At 40.3% G+C, this 18,915-nt stretch overlaps 1 protein-coding gene across 1 annotated transcript in view; it reads right to left on the bottom strand.

Annotated features, from left to right (window-relative positions):
- CSMD3 (CUB and Sushi multiple domains 3) overlaps positions 1 to 18,915 on the bottom strand; it is a 584,303-nt gene that overhangs the window by 327,835 nt on the left and 237,553 nt on the right. The window contains exon 7 of the mRNA XM_060277658.1: positions 1,756 to 2,073. Coding sequence (XP_060133641.1) covers positions 1,756 to 2,073 — 318 coding nt within the window. The remainder of the gene's footprint in view (positions 1 to 1,755; positions 2,074 to 18,915) is intronic.

Raw genomic sequence — 18,915 nt, 5'->3', positions numbered from 1 at the left:
GATGCAGCAGCTAAAACAAGAATCTTGAAAATAAAAGAGAGCAGGAATGTAGAAATTCCACAGAAGATAAAGAAAAAGTTGCAAATATATGGTACCACCAAAGCTAAATGTCTAGACAGAGGTGACAGGAAGCCATAAACTTCTTAAAATTAAAGGCACAGAAATGGCAGTAGTTAATGGTCAGAAAAAGGCATATCGCACAAGCATTTTTCATTGGTATAAAGCTGTTGAAGAACTCCATCCTCTAGAACTGTTCTCTATCTGCTCATTGAATAGTACACCATTTGGCATTATTATATATTTACATACATACATACACATTCCACTTTCATAGGGTTGGATCCAGAGTTAAGCACAAGTAATGGGGATGAAGGAAGCTGATTTCCCCGCTACTAAGTCCCAAGGCAGACTTCCACACTCCAAACTGTTCTTCAAGTGGGCTGGGTTTGTGCAACAGGAAGAATGCAGTTCCCCCAAGAATCAGGCAAAGGCAACTTCTACAAGTTGGACTTTTGCTAGTGGAAAGCGCCTCTGCACGATTTGGGGCCATCCCCTTTCCCTATATGCCCTCTGGTCCACAGCCCACCCCATCCAGCAGGGTCCCCTGAACCCAGTGAGCATTTTTGGTTGGCTAGACGGGACTGTTCCTGGGAAAACAGAGTGGCAAAGTCAACTTCCACCAGCCCCATCACCCATGTTTAACTTTGGATCCAACCCATTAAGATATGGATTATTCTACTGGGGAAAGGGACTTCTCAGTAGTAGTGCCATGACTATGGCATGCATTTCCCAGGAAGGTGTATTGGGTTCAATTTCAGTGCCTGCCAAATGGTTTCTGTTTTTTGTTTTCTTTTAAATTTCTCAGGACTTTTAATTTGACCTGTTTATATCTCTGCTAATGACTTTATGCTGCTTGCAAACTATTGTTTTAGGATGTTAATTGCTGCATTTTTACTTTCTTTTATAGGCTGTCCTAATAATTTATTTTGAAAAACAAGGTAAAAATATGTTCAAAAGATTTCAAATTATGGGATCATTCCCATAGAACCTATTTTTAGATCAGGCTGTACCATTTCCTTTAGTTAAAAATTAAATATTTTACCTTTGCTATTTTACATTTAAAATAATGCATATTTAACTTAAATGGCACTGCACTTAATATTATGATTCTTGAAATAATCTTAAGAATAAGGAAGCAATTTCTGAGTTGTTCAGTTCTATGGTCTGTTCTTTGCTTCCTTCATTAAGGAGCATATCGGGGCAAATTAAAACTGCCGTAAGTTTATATTGCAAACTGAACAGCATTATGTTATTGCCATTTACATTTTAGCATCTCTTACTCTGCCAAATTTACAAAAGTATGATATAATTTGAAATCGACCCTATTTGCTTGAACAGAGTCAGTTTCCCCAATAGGGCTGTCATATGGTATCCACTTCATGGCAGTGGCTTGTCTGTACAATAAGCTAATTTTCTATGGCCTTGATGTCGAAGCTGTCTTCCTCCAATATGAGCATCTCTCCTACTTTTTAGACGGACACCTGCATTTCTGGACACAAATCCAGAATCCCAGTTGCATTTAGTACTCCATTTCCTAGACCCTGAATGCTGATCTCATCACATTTTTCTTTCATAATCTAACCTTTCCTACCCTTTCATTTAGGGAATCGGGGGACAGGAGTGGGGGAGAATTAGTGTAGGCAACACATCTATGGCTGTAGACTAAATGGGCACAAGAAAAATAACATCCAATACCTCTATGTGTAACAACTGCAAGCTCTTTAGGTCTTTCTATCTGCTCAGCATTTCTTGGTCGTCTTCTTGTACTTTGGGTAATTGCTGGTTGAAGGGACAGCGACTCCTTGGAAGTGGTGAGTTCCAGATCTGATTTTCTGAGATTCACAGCTTGGACTCGCTGCTCTTCGGAAACTCTAGGGCTGGTGACAGTAGTAACACTGGATACAGTAACATCATCAGATGTGCTAGCAACCGTAATACCACCAGCAGTTGCCGCAATATCCTCCTCTAACTCACCAGTGCAGGCAGTTTGGGTCAAAGTGGAAGAAGAAGAACCTGTGGGACACACAGTAGCACTGGATGCTAACTTTTTTCTTTGGAATTGTGTATTCTTTTCTTTTCTTTCTTTTTTTGCTCAGTTTAATCAGATAAAATGTCCCTCTGTTTGCCACATTAAAGACACTGGCAAGAGGCAACTCAATTGCTGTTTACTTAAAATAACATCTGCTGTACTCAAGAAAACATATTTGCACACCGGTAAGCAGAATGTACCTACAACCATAGCACTCACAAAGCACAGTTTAATGGAAAAGGTGACCCAAAAAGAACACAATGCAGCATTTATTAGTGGTACCAGTAGGTCGGCAACAGGTTGGCCTTTTATCACTCACTGTCAAGTTCATCTGAAAACGGTATTTTATATATGTGTGTGTGTGTGTGTGTGTATATATATATATATATATATATATATATATATATATATATAACGGCAATTAAGTACACATGGATAAACCAACATGACACATAAAAGCCAACGAGGTCTTAAAAATAATGAACAATAGTACTCATATTTTTAACTGAACTGGTATTTGCTACTTTAAAAAAAAATTAATTGAATGCAAACTTATCTGTCCCCTTTTAGAGTTACATACCTGAAGCTTTTTTTGTACTTAAAACGATGTACTGTATATAAAACTATGGTTATAATCCTTTGCTGTGAGACAACACATGAAAGGATCCACCAGGGCTCAACCAACTCATGTTAATTCCTTCCACTCTTCTCAGCATATATACAAGGGTGTTTGCATAGGGAGTGCCTAAGGGCAGTGGGGCAATCGAGAGGGCTAGACTAAAGCAAGCAGGCAACGTCAAGAGCTTGTAGCCATGCTATGACCGAGGGGTAAACAGCTCTGGAAATGCTACAGAAGTCACTTCATGAGGATTATGCACCATGCATCCTCCTCTTCTGACAAAACTCTTTAAGCTGCTCAGCAGAAAATAGAAATGAGGACTCTGCTGTAGTCTAAATACAAAAGAGTCCTCTCATGTAAGTAGATCTGGTATGCAAAGTGTATAGTCTGCATGTGATACATAATATTCACCTCACCCTCAAATTATTTTTCAGAGCATATAATTACTTTTTTTGGGGGGGGGCAAACTTTTGAGGAGGCATTGAGCTAGTGTAGCATGCTGGGAGTTTTCTTCCTTACTGGGGTCAGTTTGGAGGAATCTGTCACATCAATGCTCTATTCTAGTTTCACAGTTCAAGGTGTAGATTTTACTGAACTGGATTCTTAAGAGTCATTCATTGTATGCATTTGTTTAAAAAAAATAATCACCAAAAAGCTTGAATGGAAAGCAACATTTGGTTCAACAACTGAATGTTTAGAAAATTAGCTCTAGAAACCTTTTGGAGAACATTATATTTTGTATGTGTTTAAAACAAATTAAGATGTTCAACAGAGACTTCAGTCAGTCACATTTTGCCTCTGTTGGCTGTATTGCCATCACCAGCCACAACAAACAGGAGTTCCAGAAATAGCTGAGTGAGCCAAGTATAGGGAAGAAATGTGAGATGTGGAAATACAGTCCTCTCCACATCTATGTTCTCCCATTTCAGTCTATCCCATACTTTTTATATATCCAGATGTGAAGCCAGTGCCAAGGAAGGCATAATTTCTGGGGACTTGGTGCCAACTCATATTGCCAGGTATTTCCCCATCTCCCACTAAAATGTCTTGTCTAGTTTGAAAAATTGGAGGCTTGGTAAATATCCTTCCACTTATTTAAGTTGTTGTTTTACGCTTCTTATGCTTCCAGCTACCTGATTTGTATTTATAAACTGCATAATTTATACACAATTTTACACAAGTCTTTTGGACACTCTTCCCTTTCCTGGAACTATAGCAGAGGTAGACCATGTGGTGTTCTCAAAATGTTGTTGGGACTCCCAATTCCATTAGCCTCAACCTGCATGGCTAGTGATCAGAGATGATGGGAGTTGTAGTCCAACAACATCTGAAGGGTTACCATGTTGGCTACCTAGGCAGTATGGCGATTAGAGGTCTAGCTCATTTACCCCCATGTTCCAAAACCTATCTGGAGTACTGCCTCACATCCATCCAGAATTTTTACCATCCCCTTTTCACTGTGTTCATTGCCCATCCCTCCTGCAGCCATCAGATGGCTGTTGACTTTTCTTGTCTTTTCACAGGGAATTCTAGCAGTAACTCTAAGACTTATTCAGTGAGCATGTCATGTGTCATCTCTCCCTGCCTCTCCAACTATGAAGGACTTCTCATGCTATTGGTTAGGAAACTGCAGTTAGTGCAGGAAATTATATTAATCCTCTGCTCAGAGATCTACATTAGCTGCTGATTTGTACCAGGTCAAATTCAAAGTGTTGCTATTGGTATATAAAGCTCTTAATAGCTTGGGGCCAGTCTACTTAAAGAATCACTTTAACCCATATATGCCGACTTGACTGTTTTACAAATGCCACATAATGTTTGCCCCACACTCACACTGAATCAGTTCTTTGTGGCAGATTCTCTGGAACTCCCTACTCGTTGATATTAAGCCAGAACCACCTTCCTTGTTTTGTTTTTTGGCAGCTTCTAAATACTTCTTTTTTAATAGGCAAGCCTTTCCAGACATGCAATTTTAATGTGCAATTTAATCTCTCTCTCTCCCTCTCCCTCTCCCTCTCCCTCTCCCTCTCCCTCTCCCTCCCTCTCTCTCTCTCTCTCTCTCTCTCTCTCTCTCTCTCTCTCTCTCTCTCTCTCTGTGTGTGTGATTTTAGAAGATGCTGGATTTACTTATATTTTGATACTTTGTTTTAGGTGAACTTGCTTTTAATGTTTAATGTTCTCAATATTTTTATTGGAACATTTCATATTTTATGTAAACCACTCAGAAGTTATGGATGATCTCTCTCTCCCTCCCTCCCTCCCTCCCTCCCTCCCTCCCTCTCTCTCTCTCCATATATATATAACAAACAAACTGCAAGTCCAAGAGTTTAATGCTAAGACTCTTTCTGTTTTCTGAATGTTGTTTGTTCTAGTGTAGTCTAACATTTCTTCTAATTGGCTCCAGAAAATCTGGTCATCCATATTGATACATAGAAATAATTTTCTGTAAATATTCTCAGGCATGTACTACAATTTAACTTTTTCTCATAATGGCAACAGGCTTGTTTGTAATACAAGTCAACACCTACACACACTCAACTATAGCGCCTGCCTCAGACAAAGTATGTCTTTCTCTACAATGCTTGGTCCTAATCTGCTATCCTGATATGCTGCTGAATACGTAGCTTTCTCCTAAAGTCTAAGAAAACACTGCAGATAGGATAAAGACAAAGTGCTTTAAAAAGAGTGCAGCTAAAATAATATTCTATAAACATGAAAACAAAGAAGGGAAACTACAGAATGCACTGTTTGGGAACTTCAGAAACATCCATTTTATTTCCAAGTTATATAATTTGCTATCTTTACAGGCAAATGTTGGACTCAAGTATCTGCTTTGGTCCCACCAAAGAAATGTTCTAATACCCCAGAAACTGGTGAGCGGTATGTAAAACTTTTTATTTGAAAGTCTCAACTTTGCAGCAACCATGCTTGATTAACATGTTTGCCAAAACACAAAGTCTGTTCAGCTTTCAACCTACAAAGCTGAGCATAGTCCATCAACCATGAATGGTGTCATGCCAGTAATTAGATGAGCATCCCACAACCTGGCACCCTCCAAGGTTTTTGGACTACTGTACAATTTTCATAATTCTCAGCCAGCACAACCATGCTGACTGGGGCTGGCAGGTGGCAGTATCGTAGCCAATGAGGTTAATCCAAGGTGTGATTCATGCTTATTATTGCTTATTGAAAGGTACCAGGTTGGGGAAAGCTGGATTAGATAAACTTCTTGTACTGTCTTCTTGTGCAAGTTGTATTAAATTGTTGTGTTATATTGTGGTTTAATGCTGCAACTCGCCTTGAGGCCTTAGTGTGAATGGTGGGCATTAAATAAACAATTTGCCAGGAAGAGCCAAAACGGGTAGCTTTTCCAGCACTTGGCAGGCAAAACCAGGAAGACCATTGGCATTTGTAGTCCAAAAGATCTAAAGGGTACCAGGTTAAGGAAGGGTGGACTGGGTAATCTTCCTTCATATCCTGTCTTCTGGGAACTTCAAAAACAGGCAGATTTTCCAGCACCTTACAGCCCATATTTGGAACATCAGAAGCTGCTTCCTACCAGGTCAGACATTTCCCTCCCTCTAGCCCTGTATCAGCTGCAGTTTTCCAGAGTCTTGACAGAGAAAGTATTTGTATCATTCAATTTCTGGTTCTTTTAACTGGAGATGCTGGGGATTGAACCAAGAACCTTCTGGATGTAAATCATGTGCCCTTCGTAGCTGATGGTCTGCACTCAATTTGGTTGATCTTATTTTGTGTAGGTTGGAGCTAATCATGAAGTTTGATTTATGTTAGATTGAATTAATGGCAAACTGATCATAAATTAATGGATGTATATGATTGAAATGGTGGGACAGAAAAGAAACACAGGGTGACTGGAAAAAGAAGATCATTTTGGGTTAGAAAAATGGGTTAAAACCCTCCATAACAGAACACCCATTGTGTGTTAAGGAACTCAAGAAGGCTCTAACATCTGTTTTATTCACCAAGGAACAATTGGCCAGAAGCCTGAATATTCTTCTGTCTTGTTCTGAACAATGTCAAAGTGCAATATAATTAATTACACAACATGGATAATGACTAAGGTCACTATAGATAGACTTGGAATGTTGATAATGAACTGTGGGGACCTTGGCTTTACAACTGCTCCAAATTGCAGCACTTCTAAACTTCACAACGGCATTTTGCCCTGACCTTGTCAACCAGAACCCAGTACAAGCAAATCCCCTTATTATAAATTAAGCCATTCTATTGGCAGTGTCTGCAAAAATACATGGAATGTCCACAGAGCTTACTAATTATTTTACCCAAAAGAGCAGGACAAATTAATTATGATTGTGTATGATTTAGAAGAATCACAGTAAACATATTTCATAATGTGGTAGGTCTTTTCACAGTATGATCAGCATGCTTCCCAAAGGGATGCTTGAAATGGTTTTCAAGCAATAAGCCCCTATAGGAAAAGTCATGTTGCACTACTGAATCCAAACTTCGCTGTTATACAACAGTGGCAAATAATGGCAATTGTGGAAACACAGTGCTGTCCCAAAATTTACTAAGTGAAATGCAAATTACAGTCAAGGTATCACATGATACTGAATATAAACATAGATTATATGTGAACATATGAACACTATTCTGAGCCAGACAATTAGCCCATTTAGCTCAATGTTCTCTAAACTGACTGACAGTGGTTCTCCAATATTTATTTCCACACCCGACCTGGAGATGCTGGGGTTTGCATGCAAAATTTGTGTTCTGCTATTGAGAAGGTCGGCGGTTCGAATCCCCATGACGGGGTGAGTTCCCGTTGCTTGGTCCCAGCTCCTGCCAACCTAGCAGTTTGAAAGCACATCAAAGTGCAAGTAGATAAATAGGTACCGCTCTGGCGGGAAGGTAAACGGCGTTTCCGTGTGCTGCTCTGGTTTGCCAGAAGCGGCTTTGTCATGCTGGCCACATGACCTGGAAGCTGTACGCCGGCTCCCTCGGCCAATAACACGATATAATAAAATAATAATAATAATAATAATAATAATAATAATAATAATAATAATAATAATAATTTATTTATACCCCGCCCATCTGGCCGGGTTTTCCCAGCCACTCTGGGCAGCTTCCAACAGAAGAATAAAACACAATAATCTATTAAACATTAAAATCCTCCCTGAACAGGGCTGCCTTCAGATGTCTTCTAAAAGTCTGGTAGTTGTTTTCCTTTTTGACATCTGTTGGGAGGGCGTTCCACAGGGTAGGCGCCACCACCGAGAAGGCCCTCTGCCTAGTTCCCTGCAACTTGGCTTCTCGCAACGAGGGAACCGCCAGAAGGCCCTCGGTGCTGGACCTCAGTGTCTGGGCAGAACGATGGAGGTGGAGACGTTCCTTCAGGTATACTGGACCGAGGCCATTTAGGGCTTTAAAGGTCAGCACCAACACTTTGAATTGTGCTCGGAAATGTACTGGGAGCCAATGTAGATCTTTCAAGACCGGTGTTATGTGGTCTCGGCGGCCGCTCCCAGTCACCAGTCTAGCTGCCGCATTCTGGATTAGTTGTAGTTTCCGAGTCACCTTCAAAGGTAGCCCCACGTAGATCACATTGCAGTAGTCCAAGCGGGAGAGCATGCACCACTCTGGTTAGACAGTCTGCAGGCAGGTAGGGTCTCAGCCTGCGTACCAGATGGAGCTGATAGACAGCTGCCCTGGACACAGAATTGACCTGCGCCTCCATGAACAGCTGTGAGTCCAAAATGACTCCCAGGCTGCGCACCTGGTCTTTCAGGGGCACAGTTACCCCATTCAGAACCAGGGAGATGAGCGCCACAACCCCAGAGTCGGTCACGGCTGGACCTAATGGTCAGGGGTCCTGTTACCTTTATTGAGCTATGGCCCACCCCTAATTTCCTGACTAGGCTTTCTTTTCTTTTTTCTTTTTAAATAGGTAAAGCAAATTGAAATTGCAGTATGAAGGCCTGGAAGCAAAGTTGTTTTTCCCCAGAAGTCGAACTTGTGCTTCTTCTCTTCAGAAACATCTCAATCTTCAAGTGAAATCCCAAGCCAATAGTGCATTTACATGCACAGCTGAGGATCTGTTTTGCATGAAATGTGAAATGAAATGAATGTTCTTGTACCATCAACAGGAAGGCAACAGACAAAAAACAAAAAATTGACCAGAAGAATTATTTCCTGGGGGGGGGGGGTAACCTAACACTTGGAACATTTGCTGGAATAGCAAATCTGCTATTAATTTTTACATTGCTAAAGTACAAATCAATGCTATCATAGCAGGGGGGGGGGGGGAGCCTGTCTTTGCAAAATCCTATCCCCAGACATGCAGAGCGTGGCATATTGAATATTGTTATGCAGAACTGAGAACTAACTTCCAACAAAAAAAATTATTGATGGTTTAGGGCAGATGAGAGGAATCAATGTATACAGTACAAAGCAGTATTCTTCCCATTTTCAAATGCATTCTATATTACAGACTCTCCACTTTGTACCATAGACTTCCATAGGAATGCTGAGATACCAAGCCCATCCTATTTTCAAAACCTTGCCCCTTCCTCTGAACCGATAGTATGGATCCCTAAATAATTGATAGAAAATCAACTAATGATTGCCCAAGTCCCTGAAACGTCATATTTTCCTCTAGTGTCTTTGATTATCAGCCTTACCATGTGAAGCAGGATTACCAACATTTGTGCATGCATATTACTATGCACCGAATTTTGGACATTCAATTCTGTAAAATTCTGTCCAGTTACTTTCGTATTTATATTTTGTCGGATGGGGAATGTATTTCATGTATGCTGTGCACAGTTAAGTTAAGCAAGCATAAATTACAAAGAATTTTTATAGTTGAATGTATCCAATTATTGTTATCTAGAAAAATGCGGAAACTGGTAAGGATGTCAGATAACTCAGACGCAAAAATGGAGCGGAAATTGCTGCTGCTATCAGTCCCCAAATGATACGTAACTGATGATGGGTTTTCCCCACCCCATTTCATTGTGTTTCATTTGCATTGAAATGAATGGCCTTCGCATTGACATGAGTGGTGTGGGATAACATAATAATGATGCCATTAATAACACAATTAATTAAAAATTCCCTCACAGCAGACAACAAGATGAATGACATATTTGTTGTCAGAAGCCAATGTTTAATGGAACGGAAACAGCACTGCATGCAACCAACATGGGTCAAAATGGAATCCAGTGCCTTCTTGCCACCCTAGAAACTGGTGTATTTTAGTTAAGTGTCATCCCCACTAACTTTGAGACTTCCAATGGCATGTCAAAATGTTTGTTCTCTTTCACTTTACAACACATTTAAAGTGTTTTATTCGCAGCTCTGTGGCTGACTTCCTGGTATTTGTGCAAAAGTGATCCATTGGTCCCTGTGCAGCATGTCCTCCCTGCTCTGCATTTACTACGAAAGCATTAACTACCGTAACGCTTGTCATGCTGCCTGTTCACCCTGAGGCATCTCTGATTCAGTTAACTTGGCTAACCTACTACATGGGGGACTTGACTGTGAAAAAAGTTGACTATTTGGATTCCTCAGATCTGTCCAATAAAATGCTCAAGTGCCTATTGTATTGTTTTTCTTGTGTTTGGTATCTATCATCATCCTGTATTAAGAGAGATATATTTTAATCCTGCAACATTTGCATTGATGCTGAGCTGGACAAGTGTATTGGCAAAGCAGCTACAGCAATGGCTCGCCTCTCCAAAAGGGTATGGGAGAATTTGATGCTAATGACCAACACCAATATGGTCTACCACGCTTGTATATTGAGCATGCTTTTTTATGGAAGTGAGTTCTGGGCAACTTATACCCATTAGGAGCAATGGCTCAATGCTTTCCATATGCACTGTGTCAACAATATTTTGGGCATCACATAGCAGTGTTAGGATTCTTTTCCCATGCTGCAGTCATGGGATTGTTTTTATCACATGACAGTGTATGTTTTCATTCCACATTGTGGGAAGTCACGGAGACAGGATCTTTGTATTACTGTGTTTCCGTGATGTAGGACGTTTGTCCTTTGTCCTTTCTCTTTGCTGTCTGATGTTGAAGAGGAAGGAGCTGAGTTATGATGCTCTGAGTTTGTATATGTAAATAGTTTAGCCAACTGCTGCGCTACTGAGTCTGTACACTGACTGCCTATACTCTGCTGATCCTGAAGTGTGATGATGCCTCTAAGGTATCAGTCGCTGTGATGTTTGGGATGGAGAAAGATTTTGAATCTCCTGAACGAACGACCAGGAGGGAGAGAACATGCCAGTCGGGCATGTGTCTGCCAGACTCCTACTCATGTGTAGGACCTCCTGACAAGCAGGACAGGGTCTCAAACAAAGATGTACTCCCCAAAGCCCACATTCCCAGTGTGTTTGGACTCCTGTCTCAGTGACATCTACGCAGGCATGGCCACATCCACAGAAAGGAAGATGGCAGGATCTACAAGGACATGCTCTACAAGGACCTGGCTCCTGGCAGCAGACCTGTTGGCAGGCTAAATCTGTATTACAAAGGTGTATGCAAACATGACATGAAGGCTGGGCTACATTAACCCAGCCATATGTGAATCCCTTGCAGATGATCACATTGCCTGGAGACAGTCAGATCATGTATCCAGAGCAGGGACCAGAGGAGGAATGACGGCTGGGAAGAGTGCAGAGAGAATAAACATCATGGTGCATTTGTAGCACCACATTTTAATCTGCCCCAGTTGCAACAAAGCATATCTCTCATGGTCTCTACAACCACAGCAGGCACAGTAACTCTCCAGTGGGTTGACTTTACCTCCGAAGGCACACCCTTCCATTGTCTCCCAAGACAAATGGATGCCAGCACCCAGATGTGCCCAAGGACTTGGCATGTCCAGTGAAATTCTAGCATCCCTGCCCACTTTCACCAGCAGCATCTGTGCAATATAGTAAAAACTTCCCCATGCATCTTTAATTCATAGAGAACTACTGTTTGAGAAACACACACTGAAAGTCCTCGTGGATACACAGAAGTAGACACACAACTTTATGGATTGGGAAAATAATATTGTTACCACTATTGGCTGCTTTTTTTATTTATTCTTGTTTTTAATAATATTTATTGATTTGTCAGAGATTCTCCTGAAGAGTTTGTCTGCTATGCATGCCAAGTATTAGTTTAATTAAATCTGGGCCATGCTTTAAAACTACCCATAGTTAATCCAAACTTGGAGTCAGGGAAGAACAAGGTGCTACTACTCCCCCCGCCTTTTCACAATTTGTGTGGGAGGTTGCGGAGCATGGGTATCTTATTTCCCCTTTTTTGCTGGGTGGAAAAACCCACTCTAGTTTTTGGTGTGTATGTGTGTGTGTGTTGTTTTGTTTTGTTTTGTTTTGTTTGTTTTTTAAGGCAGCCAGCACAACAATAAGTGGTCCCTGACAAATCATGGTCAGCTGTTATTATTTTCCTTGAATTCACTTTATATTAGACAATGTTATGAAATGAGACTGGCATGTCTTTTTTTAAAAAAAAAATCTGCTTATATTGTACACAGTTGCTTATGTCTCTGGGACTCTGGGAGTTTGTTTCAGAGGGTGGAATTAAACATCACACTCCTCTTCCAATCCTTCTGTCTGTGCAAGCTTTCCAGACAGAACTGATACCCTCTCCTCTCCAAGCATACTGTTCTGGAAGTTCTCCTGACTCAGGAACTAGCATGCACCTCCCCCCCCCAGGTGATTAGTACTGCACCACACAGCAATCTGATGTGAATGAACACTGAAATCATGATTTGGTTTCTATTTGTAACTACCTGTAGAAGTGAATAATGATTTTCCCCTGATTGGACAGGGGGATCTGGCAGAAAGACATTTTATGGTTTATTTGGCAGGGGAAAAGGCATAGAATTAATTACAAGTTATTAACTGATATTAAAGAAAGAGACAGTTTCACCCTGCCAAATTTGGAATTACATTATGAAGCTGCATGCCTTTCTTGGATCAAAGAGTGGATAATCTTGAAAAATACAGGTCTGCTAGATTTAGAGGGTTTCAACAACCGATTTGGGTGGCTAGCTTACTTATGTTATGGAAAGGTGAGTGTACACAGAGAGTTTATTAATCATGTGGTAAAAAGATTGTTGTATTCAGTATGGGTAAAATATAAGGATATTTTGGAAAAGCAAACACTCTGGTAGTTGTCGCCATTGGAAGCCATGACAACAGATAAATATGGAGCATGACTGGGAAACCCACAAAGATTTACTGATTGAAGAAGATAACCAATTAAAACTTAAGAATTTTGAAGAAATTAAAGGCAGATTGAAAGGCTGGCTACAATACTATCAATTGCAAGATAAAAAGAAAGGTTTTGCAACAGAATGTTAGAGAATTGAAAAGCAGTAGAGTTGTAAAAAAAGAGGAGAATTCTGGGATATAATTTACAATAACTTAAAAAAGATGTTTAAATTATCATTTTCCCAAAAGCCATAAGCGTTCCCTTTAGGAATCATTGGGGATGAGTTCTCCAAAGATCTGAAGAAGTTGTTCATGTATGCCACCACAGCAGCAATAGTATTGCTAGCACAAAAATGGAAAGGAGACCAAATTCCAACAAAGAGGAGATGGACAAGCTGACAGGGCAGTTAAGAGATCAAGAGTACCAAAAATCCAACAATAATTGGAGTAAATTAGAAAAAAAAAATATCTGGAAGATTACTGCGGTGATGTAAATTTTTTGACTGGGCTAGAATGACTCTTGTAAAGACAACTCGTAGAAACAGTGGAAAAGATGGTAAATAGAATATTAGAAACAATTGGGAAGACACATAACATAGAATTCCACCCAAGTAAGAGGTGGAGTCCGCTGTAAACAAAGTAACAACTAAATAAGTAGATAAGTAACATTTTACCTTCTCTTTAGCTTATGCATACATGTTAAACATTGGAATGTTCAGTGTGTCAAATTGTTTATTGTTAATATCGACGTGTATGAAAAGGATGGTTGTAAAATATAAGTGAAAAACCAATAAAGATGTCAATAAAATAACAATGATGATTTCCCACTGATCTGCACTTCTTCCCCTGCTTGGCCATGCACACTTGCATCCTTAACAAATATATGGGTATAACAAATATTATGTGCATGCAAACACATATTGCACATACAACCCTGCCATTAGCTTGGAGTGCCCATATTTACAGGTAGCACTTGGGAACCACTGACGTTTTATGAAGTTTTATACATGCGGTTCATACACTGAAGTTTTGATTTTAAAATAGCGATTGCACCTGAAAACATACCCAAAAAATCCCTTTCTTCACAGAGGCAACTGCATGTATATTTATCTCCAGAGGATTGTAGCAAGTGGATAGATAAAGGCATAACTTTTTAAGGGTAACAGGCAAATGTTTATGCCTAGAGCGCCACTGGTAGATTGAGTGTGTATGTGTGGCTGTGCACATGCATGCATACAAAATTAGTGCACTCCATATGTACTGTATGTAAAATTGTGAGAATATTTAACTAAACTGAGCAGTTTCTAAAGAGGGTGGTAAATAATTGGCCATTGTAAACTGGAACACTGCAGAATCTCAAAGAAGTTGAAGTGGAAAACCTGGAATCTTCCAAGAACATAAAACAGCATCCCCAAAGAATAAATTATAAACTTTTACTATAGTTTCTTCCCACGCCTTCTCAGCTAACTTTCTTCCTCCACCTCAAGTCATTTGCTACCTAAAGCACACTATATTTGCCAGAGAGTTCAGCAGCAAGTAATAATATGCCTATAGTTGAAATGTAAGGAAACAGCTGAAACTCCCTATCAGATGTAAATTATTTTTGCTCATTTTTATTTTGGAAGCTTGATTGTTTATAGAAAGTAAAAGCAGAGAGCTGATAGCCAAGATATCCTGCTCCTGGTGGCTTTTTGCTGACATAAGATACTTCCTAGTCCAAAAAACCTGCAGGAAGACACATTGTTCTGCCCTCACAGGGTTCATTTTTTTAGTGATAGCAGTGTATTAATATTAGGTAGAAGGAATATTAATGCCACCCCTTTAAAAAAAGGTAGCGTCTTTTACCTTTCCAGATATCAAGACAAGCTGGGAAATGGAGGCACAGTGATATTTTAGTTTCTATTTGCTCTCCCCAGAGCGGGGGAAACCTCCCTCTCTCCTTTGCAACTTAGTTCAGTTTAGTTCTTGCAAGTTCAGGAAGCGAGGCAAACTTGTTCTTACAAAAACTTCATCGAGAGCTTTATTATAAAGAGCTTCTAACCACATTCAGAGCCAAAAGGACAGCCTACTGGAGTGTGAGTCCATGTGCCTTGTGAACTTCAATAAAATACATGTTTAAGATCTTTTGTGGAGTTTTGTTGAATACTATCCAGGTTGGGAGAGAATTCTCAGGATGGAAGAGGCATCGATCCGTTAGAAATCACGTAAACTCAAAAAAGAAAAAGGAAGATAAACTAACATGTACAAAGAGGTCTTTAAGCCTCTGAAGTTCATCAAAACCCGTTATGAGACTGGAAGTTAAGCAGCAAACAAAACCCAAAATGTGGAAGAAGGGCAAAAGGGGTGTTAGTAGGCGAAAGGAAAAGGCCTTAATTTAAGCAGCTAGGAGCAAGCTGTTTGTAATAATTTTGCAATAGGGAAAAGAAACAGTTCTTCACGTGTCTATTCAGGAGTGTAATATAATGTTCAATGGCACTATAAAGGTAAAGGGACCCCTGACCATTAGGTCCAGTCATGACCGACTCTGGGGTTGTGGCACTCATCTCGCGTTATTGGCCGAGGGAACTGGCGTACAGCTTCCAGGTCATGTGGCCAGCATGACAAAGCCGCTTCTGGCAAACCAGAGCAGCACACGGAATCGCTGTTTACCTTCCCGCTTGGAGCGGTACCTATTTATCTACTTGCACTTTGACGTGCTTTCGAACTGCTAGGTTGGCAGGAGCTGGGACCGAGCAATGGGAGCTCACTCCGCCGCGGGGATTCAAACCGCCGACCTTCTGATCGGCAAACCCTAGGCTCTGTGGTTTAACCCACAGCGCCACCCGCGTCCCTACAATGGCACTATACCTGAAAGTAAATCCCAGCTGTAGTTAGCAAGGTAAGCATAGTTAAGGAGCTGGAGAGGGGATAAGGGCTCATGGATACTTTGGGGAAGACATGGAGGGTCACAGCAAATTAGAGGCAGGGATTCATGAAAACTGCAATTTGTTAAAAGTGCAGCAGGCTTTGAAAGGGCCTAGAATTGGGATTAGAAATAAAAATAACTGAGCTATTTTCAGCCATTTTAGATTAGAAACATTTTGGCTAACTGAAGTCTGGGAAAGTGATTCATTCATCACTAAGGGCTAGCAGTGGTGACCTTGGGCATTTAATTGTTTCACAAAATTTATATACCATTTGATTATAATAAAACCTCAAAGCAATTTACAAAAAGAATAATAGAATATAATTATCAGTAAAAAAGGTTAACTTTTAAAAGCATAAAATAATAAACTAAAAACCAGATTAAAACACATGCCTGGGCAGGCTTGTGTTTAGGCATATCACACAGTCTCTTATGTTAATGTATTGCAGTGTGTGTGTGTGTGTTTGAGCTCCTAGGAAGAAAAGCAGGATGCAAATAAAAAAATACAAAACAAATTAAGAGATATTCAGATTAAGATATAACAGCAAAGCCCTCCTATCTGACAACATGAAAAAAGTCAAATAATGTTTTTACTCTGCAGTTTCCAGGGCAATTATTTTTAACAACCTCCATTACATTTCATTTTCCTTTTAATGTTTGGGGATAACAGTGAAATTGACTGTAAATTCAGCTTGTCACTTAACTATACACCCTTTGAACATTGCTATACACATTAGAATGTAGTATGGGGATATGATTGATTTTCATAACAATTTCTCAGATACAGGCTGTTATTGTGAACACAGTAAAAGAAATAGATTATGGTATAATTCTGCAGAGCAATTTCGTGCCACATCTAATGTGCAAGTCCTATTTCTTAGTAATGTGCAACGAGCTAAATTTGCACAACTATTTCAAGTTGACTTCCTGGAATTGAAATACAGCTTGGTTCAGTTTTCCTTTCCTTCTGTTTTGATTAAAAATCAAACAGAACAGATATAAGTAAAAGATTGAAGTGACTGAATTTAAAAAGTCAAGCAGTAAAAAGAATGAAAAAGGCAAATTTCCATTAATCCTTTTTTACTAATTGAATATGTGCCGTGTATTTAGAGAAATACACTCTTTACTGCTAAATCAGAACAAAGGCCAATTTGGGCTTTCTGCAAATTGCCATTTGCTCCAATTCAGTGATAAAGAGTGGGTTTTCACGGGGAACACAAAAAAGGAGAAGAAAACGGCACTTGGACATGGAGCTTTAAAATGCGGTCCTTTGCCTAGAGACATGGCACAAAAGGAAGTCTGGATGAGCCCGAAATTGAATGTTTAAAAAACACAAGTGAAGTCTGACTCCACTTCCCTCTCATTTAACCTGACATTTTCTATCAGTTTCTCTGAGAGAATTCAAATCAAGGCTAGCCAACAAGGCCCTGCTTCCTACCATTTATATGTTATATAATTTTACAATGATCCAAGTAGCAATAGATGACAGAATAGAATAAGGCCAAAAGAGGAAGGGAGGAAGGACCACAAGTCATTCAGTTAAGATAAGAAACTTGTTCCTCTGCCATTTTTGCAATAAAGTAGAAGCTAGCAAAAGCTTATTTACGGTAGTCTGCATTAAGGAAGAGATAAAATGTGAGCTGATAATTTTGTTTTTGTTTTGTTTCCCTTTTCATGTTTCTCTCTCTCTTTTGCATTTTGTGTGTGTGTGTGTGTGTGTGTGTGTGTGTGTGTGTGTGTGTATCACGTATATAAACGTAGTAAATGTGCAATTGTAAAAATAGAAAGGGGGCATAGAGAAAACCACAACAGAAAAGGTGAAGTGAAACAGGTGAGTTCAGAATTTACAACATTATATTGGGGGAAAAAACCTATTGTGTTAGTGCCAAGCAGTGTGTTCGTTTTCCCACCTAGACCATTCAGACTCCCAAGCCTTTGCACCTGCCGCTCACCTGTCCCCACCCAAGCCCGACTTATCAAGTTGCAAATAAGTAGCGGTTGGCAAAGTTTTCTACTGATGCATTTTATTTTCCACAAATACTTATAATAACGAGTTGCTGGAGATCATGAGCAGTAGAGAGCTATTGTCCTCCTGTTCTGCTTGTGAACTTTCCATAGACATTTGCTTAACCACTGTGATCCAGAAGCTAGGCCAGATAGGCCTTCAGTCTGATCCAGCAGCTCTGTTATTATGCTCTTAATCATGCATAAGTATTATTTGAGTGTGTTTTGAGATGCATGTGTTTACATACAACAAAAATGGTTTGAAATGTCATGCCCTTTCAAACGCCATACTTTAATTACACTAACATTAGCTAGTCTGCAGATTTTCAGTTCAGTAGGGTTGAGCGTGTTCCAATCTTATACTGATTTCTTCCAGAAACTAGAAAGCTGTCATTTATGTAGGCAAGGGTTTTCTGTAGCTAAATATGTCCCACTGAAAAGCTAAATTACATTACTGACCCAGTATTATTCAAATAACTTAACTTTCCCGCTCCTCCACATGCAGCTGTTGGGTGACCTTGGGCTAGTCACACTTCTCTGTAGTCTCTCAGCCTCACTCACCTCACAGAGTGTTTGTTGTGGGGGGAGGGAAGGGAAAGGAGATTGTTGGCCGTTTTGAGACTCCTTAAAGGTAAAGGTAAAGGGACCCCTGACTGTTAGGTCCAGTCGCAGATGACTCTGGGGTTGCGGCACTCATCTCACTTTACTGGCCAAGGGAGCTGGCGTACAGCTTCCGGGTCATGTGGCCAGCATGACTAAGCCGCTTCTGACTAACCAGAGCAGAGCACAGAAATGTCGTTTACCTTCCTGCCAGAGCGGTACCTATTTATCTACTTGCACTGCATTCTTTTGAACTGCTAGGTTGGCAGGAGCTGGGACCTAGCAACAGGAGCTCACCCTGTTGCGGGGATTTGAACCACCGACCTTCCAATCGGCAAGCCCTAGGCTCAGTGGTTTACCCCACAGCGCCACCCGCGTCCCTGAGACTCCTTAGGGTAGTGCTAAAGCGGGATATCAAATCCAAACTACTACTCCTCCACCACCACCACCACCACAATGCTCCTCTTTCATGTCT

Source organism: Zootoca vivipara, chromosome 8 (genome assembly GCF_963506605.1).
Source record: "Zootoca vivipara chromosome 8, rZooViv1.1, whole genome shotgun sequence".
Taxonomy (NCBI): domain Eukaryota; kingdom Metazoa; phylum Chordata; class Lepidosauria; order Squamata; family Lacertidae; genus Zootoca; species Zootoca vivipara.
Note: the sequence above shows the minus strand (reverse complement) of the source record. Positions and strands in the feature narration are given on the sequence as shown.